Source organism: Cariama cristata, unplaced genomic scaffold (assembly GCF_000690535.1).
Source record: "Cariama cristata isolate BGI_N322 unplaced genomic scaffold, ASM69053v1 scaffold8952, whole genome shotgun sequence".
NCBI classification, from domain to species: Eukaryota; Metazoa; Chordata; class Aves; order Cariamiformes; family Cariamidae; genus Cariama; species Cariama cristata.
Window position 1 is genome coordinate 1 of NW_009602138.1, and position 9,476 is coordinate 9,476.

At 48.2% G+C, this 9,476-nt stretch overlaps 1 protein-coding gene across 1 annotated transcript; it reads left to right on the forward strand.

Annotated features, from left to right (window-relative positions):
• Positions 1–3,211: 3,211 nt before the first annotated feature.
• RHOV (ras homolog family member V) lies at positions 3,212–4,047 on the forward strand (the record flags this gene model as incomplete). Its single annotated transcript, XM_009694621.1, has 2 exons — positions 3,212–3,270; positions 3,607–4,047. Coding segments are annotated over 2 exons (500 nt in total), but the record flags the coding sequence as incomplete, so codon positions are not given.
• Between the last annotated feature and the right edge of the window lie 5,429 nt (positions 4,048–9,476).

Below are 9,476 nucleotides of genomic sequence, written 5' to 3' on the forward strand. Positions count from 1 at the left end.
CCTGCGGGCACAAAGCCCGAGGGCGTTTTCTGCAAGTCAGGACTGAGCCCCCTGGGGCGTTAAGTGAAGTTTAGCAGGTGGAAGTCCTGCGTTTGGCAGCTTTGGGTGTCAACGAGTTGGCTGGCAAGTTCTGTGAAATCAGGCACCTTCCTGGTTTTGTGGTGTTATTATGACTAAATAGAAGGAGGCTTAATTTTGTGGTGGTAGTGGTGGGTTTTAGCTTCAGAATTGTACTGTATGCTTCCTCGCTTCAACAGATATTCAGCAAAATCATCCTTTTCCCCACATCTCCACCGAAGTTAGCATTGAACAGAGTTTGACAAAACGTTGAAGTGTTTTGTAAGTCTGGCTAGAATTGCCTTCTCTGACAGCCGATGAGCTCCCATTATTTTCCACTTTTGTAAAAGCTGTGTTTGTTCTTGTTCTCCATTCCTCTTCCTTTGGGCTCCAATTTCAATATAAACCCCAGGGAACTAACAAAGCCCTTTGAAAGATTTCTGATCTTCATTTGCTACGAAGAAACACAACAGTACATGACAGTATAGATTGGTAGATTAGAGATGGGCTCAAGTCAGACCAGCAATGAGACATCTAATGTGTCATAGTCTCCGGGGTTGTTGGAGGGAGCGTTTTGTTTGTCTGAACATCCCCCCCAGTTGCTCACTCTTACACTGGGAATTGTTGATTTGCCTTGATCCTCTGCGAGCCCTTCCACCTGTCACTTGAAGGGAATGAACTGGGAATGTGCTGCTGTTCAGGGTCCAGCAGCCCTTTGGGAACAGATGTAAGGAGCCCTTGAGTTCTCCAAGGCAAAGGTTCCTGCTCTCTCTGCTCCCTTTACATTGCTGTATATGGTTTGGGCTAAGAGAGCCTTGAAATTACCGTAGTCATTAGACTCCACGTTTTTTGAAAGGGCAAATCCATAATAAAACAATCCAGAAAGGTGGAGGCAGTATGACTTCAGAGACGCCACGATTAGCAGCAAGTAATTTGAAGGTAGCTGCACATGGGTTTAGCCCCGCTCTGAGTGTCCAAGACCAAGCCTGACTTCCAGAAGTGCACAGGATTTGCAACCGATAGAAGTCAAAACCATTAGAAATGGTTCTTCTGAAGTTCACTTTCTGTTTATTGGGAGGAAATGGGAGAACAGAGAAGTATCCCTTCCCACCCCTACTCTTAACCTGGCTAAACTTGAAGAAAGTCCCTCTCTGGATTCACGAATTACAGTTCAGGATCCATTTCAGAAATTTCAACCCAATTCGCTCTACTCTTAGGGAATACCTGCAATTGCAACTACCAGCAGAATGGAGAAGTTTACATCCTAACCTTAATCCTGGTCCTGGGACTGTAATGCTAACGACGAGATAGGAGAAAGTATTGCGTTCTTAGGGGTATGGCTTTGGGACGGTGACCCAGCCACGTCTGCCCGGGTGCTACCTGCTGCTGGGTGTCACTGCCAGGGAGAGCAGCTTTGAATGAAACCTGTACCCGGTGACCTTTCTGCACCAGGCTATCCTGTTCTGCCGGCCCCTTCGCTGTTGCACCGAAATCCATCCCCGTCCTCAGGGTGTGGACCTTGTGAGGGCGGTATCTGGAGGGCTATCCCAGAGTTGCTAGTATAGCTTGGGCTAGCAGCAGGTACGACAAAACTTTGTGCAAAGACTGGAGTGGCAGGTAATGTATGTGGTGCCTTTCTTCTGAAGACAGTAAAACGTTTCAGAGGTGCTAATTCCTTCTCTCCATGCACTTGTGAGACAGAAGAAACCAGATACTAGAAAGGCAAATGCCCAGTGGCTTGAAGATCAAGTCAGGATCTAGCAGGTTCTTTGATCAGGAACAGGTTTCTCTTCCTCCTCTGGGGCAAAGATAGGGTAACAACCCAACCATTCCCCCGTCACAAGGAAACAATGACTTTCAGCTACCCCACGAGGAGTGGCACTGCAGTGGACGCACCCACCCCTTTGTTTTTCCTTCAGTCTCAGTCTCCCACCAAACTTCAGTTCATCCGTTGTCCCTGTCTCCTTTCTTCCCGAGACCGCTTTCAGGGAGGAGCGCTCTCCTCCAAGAGCTTGTGTTAAACTCTCCCACTCAGTTGTTTTATCACTTTTCTCACCTAATTACTTCAAGAATCACAAAAGATTGATCCTGCTTCTGTTTTGGAGTTTGTTTGGAGTTTTTTTGGTGTTGGTTTTTTTTTTTTTTTTTTAACGAAGAGGACAATAAAGCCTCCTCCCTGGGCACAGTAAGGGCGTTTTGCTAGCTTCTGTCAAGTGCCAGCCATTGTCACCTTAGCCAGGATGTCTGCCTCTATTCATCAGAGCACAGCCCGATCCACTTTGTCAGGACTTTCAAGTGATTTCCAGCTTCCCCAACCCCTTTCTCCTTTTCCTCGGTTCCTAGCCAGTCTCTGTGATGTCTCTGCGCTCAAACATTTAACAGTTTCATTCCAGATTTCCATCAGAGGTCCTGCCAGCCCTCAGTCTGAGTCAGCTGATACCACATGAAGGCTTACTGTGATTAGGGAGTGAAACGGGAGCAGACCTTACGTGTGTAACTCAGCAGTTTTTCAGTGTGTGGATATCCTCAGAAGAGGATTTCACTCATCACAGTTTCCTTAATAGCTTCTTCGTTTCAAAGTTTCACTTAGGTCTTTGCTCTTCTTTAGCTAGGACACTCACAGAAACGGTTGGGTGGTTTGTTGTTTGGTGTTTTTTTTTAGAGGTCAAATTTCTGGCCTGGATGGGAAAAATCTGCAATAGCTTGTTTAATGGAGACTGGTTTGAACTTCCACCCTTGGCCAAGAAGCAAGTTTCTGAAGTTCTCAGTTTGTGTTTATCCTTATCTGCTTTCTTGGGTTGTGGAAGAAGAACAAGAAGTTGTTCTCAGGGCACCATTTGGCTAAGGGCTCTTCTGCTGTAGAGGAGCAGTTGTCCAGTAACATGGAATTATTCTTTCAAAATACTGGGGAAGAGCCCAAAACACCTGAGGGGTAACCTAATCAGAAACTCCACTGCAGGTCTCTCAATGTTCCCAGTACAAGCTTCAGCTGTTTTAGTGAGGGTTGGGAGGATGCTCAGCAGGGAGGACAGACTTGCCTGACTGCAGCAAGTCTGTTCAGTGAGATACAAACCTGAGTGCTCCAGAGAAAAGCCTGTACGTGTTTATGCTGGACAACTCCCTTAGACTCATCCTTTTTCTCTTTCTGCTACAGTGCAGGTCCTGGTGGATGGAGCCCCAGTCCGGATCCAGCTGTGGGACACTGCTGGACAGGTAAGCTCTATCAAAGCAGCTGTCAGCTCTGGTCCTGTGGGACAGGAACTGTTTGCAAGCTTTTGAGGAAGGCAGTGTTTAAGTGGGAAGGAAGGATATGCCCTAGTCCAGCATCAGCCGTTGACTGGTATGGCAGTCGCAGATGGGTACATGACAGACTCCCTCAGCTCTGAAACTCGTGTCTGGACCATGGCATGGCCACAAAGTCAGCGTGATGCCCTGCCTCTGAGGGTCTTGCTGTCCTAGTTAACGTGCGAAAAAGCCACTGCAGCGTCATGCTGTTAGGAGATTAGTCCAGTAAAGACTTTTTTTTTTTTTACCCTCCATTTCCTACAGGAGGACTTTGACTGTTTGCGCTCACTTTGTTACCCCGACACCGACGTCTTCCTTGTCTGCTTCAGCGTGGTAAACCCAAGCTCCTTCCAAAACATTACTGAGAAATGGATCCCTGAGATACGAACTCACAACCCCCGGGCACCGGTGCTGCTAGTGGGGACGCAGGCAGACTTGCGGGACGATGTCAATGTCCTCATCAGCCTGGATCGCTACCACGTGAAGCCTGTGGCCCGGCCTCAGGCAGAAGGTCTAGCTGACAAAATCCGGGCTGAAGCCTACCTGGAATGCTCGGCGCTGACCCAGAAGAACCTCAAAGAAGTTTTCGACATGGCCATTGTCAGCGGTGTTGAGCACAAAGCACGGCAGGAAAAGAAGATGACCGCCAAAGGCATCAAAACTCTCTCCAAGTGCCGCTGGAAGAAGTTCTTTTGCTTTGTCTGAAGCTGCTTTGAGTGGAGCTAAAAAGAAACACCTGATGCCAGTATTGGCTCTGCACCTTCTTGGAGTGACTGCTCCTCTGGCCCCAGCGAGGAGGGTATGATAAGCTGCTGGGCTTGGAAACCTGGCTCTTGCTGGGTTACGGTATCAGATGCCTAGGAGACATGAACTGGATTTCCATTGTGCCGGGATGTGGAATGGTCCAGGCAGCTCTAAGTACCTGCCGGACATGTCTGTAGTGTCCCAGACTAATGGGAGCCTTTAATACATCAAGACTCAGTACCCCAGAACAGGCAGGTTCCTTACATTGTTCAAAATGAGCAGTTTTCTGTCTGAAGCTAACACACTTTCAGAGTTCTGATGCAGCATAATAAACATGAGGGACTTTTGAAGTCTGCCTTTGTTTTGGCTGATTTACAGGCTTGGCAGAGAGCAGGGTAGGGGCAGTTACAGGCAACTGCAGTGTGATCAGACACGGGTTGTGGAGTTTATAACGCGAGACTTGGGTTCCCCCTCTGATTCTGCTTGCCAAAGTAGGTAGAAGTCACTTGGCTGTGAAAAAGCAGCACTCTTTTTTTTTAAAGGCCCTGGATTGCGAGTACCCTTGAGAAGGTTTTTCCTAAATAAAGGCCAGTAGCAGGCTGAAGAGAAAATGCACTGGGAGCTACAGTAATTCTTTAAGCAAAAGATTTTCTGAGAGGACTCTGTAGTCCAGTGGGTGCCAGTGCTACAGTCCTATCTTAAGAGGTAGTCGTGAGCTTGGGGACCTATTTTGAAAGGCGTTTTGTGTGGTGGTTTGAGAGAAGGAATAGGTGAGGAACAGCGATGAGTGCATCTGTCTGTCTGGCAGAGACGAACTGTGTTAGTAAAGGGGTGTTATAACACTACCAAGGGGCAAAGTGTAGATGGAGCGCCATGCATGTCATGAAAGAAGAGAGAAGGAAGAAAAGGAAGGGAATAAAAAGGGAAAAAGGGAGATGGAATGAAGAAAGGGCAATGGAGACGGAAAGAAGAATGAACAATGAAAGTTGTGATTCTACTTAGTTGAGATGTTAATATTCAGGGAGTCTTCTAGGGACCTGGAAAATTTGCTAGTGATCTCAATTTCAAAGTAATATTGTCCATACATTAAGTTCTGAATAAAAAGGAGGGGGTTGGGGAGGGAGAGAGAGATTGAGTTCCTCTTGGTCAGTAAAATTCGCAGTTTCAGATCTACGCAGGAGAACAGAATTTACCTTGTAGTGTTCTTCCTGAGGCTGCAGAACAGGAACGGAGGGCTCAGGGCTTCTTTCTGTAGTGCTTCCCATTCTTAAAAGTCACTGCTTGATCTGCTGAAATCAAAAGCAAAGGAAATCCATTAAGTTCCTGCCAGAAAAAAAACATTCACCATGTTTGCACCATTCCCCTGTCACTTGTTTAACAGGGGATTGATTTCCTCGTGAGTCTATTCACATTTTATTACAGAACTTGCATCAATTTCTAAAATTTCTTTCACACAGACATTTCATTCTGGCTTATGTAGCAGAGTGTGCGATGGGTCTGTCAAGCAATGTATTCAATGCTCAGGAGGTTCTCTGCATCTGGCCATGGCCCATCACTTTGGGGAGGCTCTGGAGTAAGATGACAGAAGGTGATGTACCTGTGGATTGTTTGCCCTGCCCCAAAAGCAAGCATACCCGAGGTTGTGGGCCTGTAAAAAAATGAAATGTAAGTAATGCAGTATGGCTCTGGGTCCAATTAAATGCCTGCAAACATCTCTCACAACCATCTCTTTTTGTGGCGCAGCTCAGGTAGTCCCCAGGACGCGAGACAAGCCTGCCGCCTCCCTGGGCGGTATCGTAGTGTGAAAGAGGTGGGCAGGTCTTACTACAAAGGGAAGCAGCCCACAGCCTTGGAGCTGCTTGTAGGGTAAAGCTTAGAGACCTGAAAAGGATGGCGTGGCAAAACGAGCTGAACGTTGAAAGGACTCCCCCAACTGAAATGCCATCTGGGTCCACTGAGGAGTCCTAAGAGATGGAGAGTACAGAGGTGGTAACTGGAAGCGACTCGTCCTACACCCCTCTTCTAGGCAGGGCACCGCTTCCCGAATAAAGCTCTCACTCAGCAATATATCCCTGCATGTATTTCCTACCTCTACAGGCACCTTTGCTGTACCACTAGGTCGGTTTGTCTGTTGGGCCTTTATGCATTTCTTTAGCCTGTGAGACCGAGGGCTGCGGTGTGACCTGCTCAGGAGCGAGCCATGGCCCTGTGGAGTAAACCCACGGGTAGAAAGAACACCAGCCTCCCTCCTGCTGAGGAGAGCAAGGGTTGTCCTGCAGTAGATTGGTGTGAAACAGGGATTATTTAATGCTGGAAAAGAAACTGCGCTGAGAGCTGCTTTCTTCCTCTGTGATTGTGTCTAATATTTGTTCAAATAAATTTTTTTTAATGTCCACAGTTTGTGTTTGTAATTTTGTCAGTGCAAAATAAGCTGGGCTTTAAGACGGAGGAGAAATTACTCCGTTTTACTGATGAGGGTATAAGAGGGAAATTGCGCCACTTCTCCCTCCGTGTCCTAACCCCTACTAGCAATGGTAAAAATCCCCTTATAGCTGAAATCCTCCAGGATCCTTCTGTTACCTCAGTTAATTTTCCTCTGCCTCAGCAGCTGCTCAGGGTGGAGGCTGCCGATGGGGATGGAGGAGCAGTCTGGAGCCCTCCCAGCACTCCCCGAGACAAGCCCATGGAGGACTTGCATTTGGAGCCTTAATAACAGCATGCTGCTCTGTCATTAGGCTGGTTGGTAATTTAGCAAACAGCTTTATTTAACTTACCTTAGTATTTAAACACTGCTCAAGTGCTGAAAAATTTTGTCGGTGCCACATAGGACACAAGGGCTGTGTCCAAGATAAGGCTAAGAGGATGAGTCCTGTGCGCTATCATCAGTAGGGTCGGTAGGTCCGGGCTCCTATCGGTCCGCATCTGGGGCCCTGTAGCTGCTCCAAAGGCTGGGAAGGGAGGCTGCTGGGGGGAGTTCAGCAGAGAGGTAGGAAAGAAAATGGACAAAACCCACAGTGTTGCAGAGGTCATGAGCAAATGCGATTCAGAAACTAGAAGGTAATAGCAAATTACTGCTGATAAAACATGATTTGGGAACTTGGTGGGGGTTTTTTTGTTGTTGTTTGGTTTTTTGGGGTGTTTTGTTTTTTTAACAAAATCTGAAACCACACTGTCCTCCTGCAGTCTGCTGTTTGCTAGATGTAAAGCAATCCATGGGATTATTTGGAGCTGGCTCCCAGTTTTGCATCTTCCCGGCATTAAAGTTTACAGAAGGACTTGTGAATGGAAATAGCAGCAAAGTGTGAATTAACTTCACCGGGAGTGAGTCATCCCACTGAGCCATATCCTGTCGTGTGCACAATAAGCACCCTAAAACTCCCTGCTGAAACCTGTGAACAAAGCTGAGCTCCTGAGGATGGGGGGGGTGAATCTGTCTCTGAATGGCGTGTCCTACCAAAGCCACCCAAAGCATCTTTAAGGCCTTGCTCTAGTCCTCTCCATGGTGCAGAACTGGACCTGTGCTCTTACCTGGCTCTGGTGCCGCTTGGGCTTGCTTCTGCCTTGCAGTGCTGCTTGACCAACCTGTATTTTCAGATGATGCTGAGAGCACAGGAGAGTTCCTGGGAGACTGTTGCTAACACAAACCACCCCACCGGGCTGGATGAAGCTAGCCAAGCCCTTTACTAGGCCAGCACAATGCCACACAAGTGCCACTTACTTTAATGCCCGAAAGGATCCTTAGGATTAGTCAATATCTGTCTTGCTCCATAGTGCAAAGCTCAGCATCAAATGCTAAAAAAAACCCCAACGTGCCTATAGGGTAGAAACTCTCTAGTACCTTCTTGCTCAGGTCTCCAGCCTGGATCCTGGTCAGCAGACTCCTGCACAGTCCTGCATCAGCAGAGTAACTCATCAGGGCTTTCCCACCAGCATCATCAATGCTGCAAGTACTTCAGTGCAGGTACACACCATGTTGTGTCATTCTGCACGAAGCTGCTGTGCAAGCTGCCGCTCTCGGCTGCCATCTCCAAAGGACCTGAGCTTGGGCATCAGCAACAGCAGGAACACAGTGTGGAAAGGACCCTTTTCTTTCCTTTCTCTGTAGGTAGCACACCCTAAATGGGTTTAGCTGTGCCAAGAACATTACCAGCTGGTAACGCTTTCCCAGGCTTCCACTGCACCATGACTGGGAATTAATCCCCCAAAGAATACCAAGTTTCATCTGACTCAACACAGCCTCCTTCCAGCGCCAGAAGGGCAAGTCTGAAAGGTCCCTTCAGGAGATCTTTATGCCCTGGAGGTTACGTCCTGTTTACTTTGAAGGGACAGACTGAATTATTACCAGGTCAGGAGCCAACGTGAGTCCAGCAGCAGGAACCCGGCTGTGCTTGAACACTGCTGAAATGCAATTACCTGGGAATGGCATCCTCCCCCATTTCCTGAGACGGGTATGATTGCATTAACAACCTTATCACTTTCTTAACACCCCCCCTCCCAATTTAATCCTCAGGTGCTAACTGGCTTTTTTCTTCAGATTGCTCCAAGTTTTAATGCTGTTTATCAATTAGGCAACCATTTCCACCTTGGAAGCAGGATCTGGTTTGACTTTTCTCAGCTGTAGTGGCAGCTAAGTAGTCTGCTTCACTTTTGCCCCTAATGCCTTCCCACCCCTGGTTTGGGCTAGATGGGTCCCCTCCCATGGTCCTCTCTTTGGCCTCGCAAAGAGCGGCTTGGGAACACCGGAGGAGCGGGAGTGAGCAGAGACATTGCTCCAACGTGCACCACAATAAATGTTTGTCCTCTCCAGCCTGTGTTTCAATGGAGCTTCTGCTCTTCCAACCCTGCCGAGAGCCCTCCGTGCCCGGGAGGCACTCCTTGGCCCACTTGCTCTGCTTAGACATCTTGGCTCTCCTTTACATCGTTGCCTCTCTTGGAACCATGCTAAATCACTCTGTAGTGGGCCCGGAAGATAAGGTGTTTATATAGAAACCACTATTTATATTGAATTTTACAATATGGCTCCAAGACTGTCCTCCCTGTACTGGAGGGTGCTGGTCAAGACTCAGCTCCCAGTCTGTGTCTGCTCCCAGAAGAGGAATCAAAGAGCTGGCCCAGCCAGCACCTGGGCCTCCTGGAAGCTGCTTACTCATGCCTCTGCCGAGTCCAGCCCTGGGCTCTCCGTTCCCACCGTATAAATACAGCATTGTACTTGCAAAGACCTATTGCACAAGAGAGCAGGGTATGTTTCAACGTATCCCTGAGACAGGTTCCCTCGGCTGCAGCCCCACGTGATCCCCGTTCCCAGGGTGACACCATGCCCTTTCCAGCTCTGGGACGGAGCTCCTCAGCATCCAAACTTGCTGGACTTGTTCTGGGAGAGCAAGAGGAGA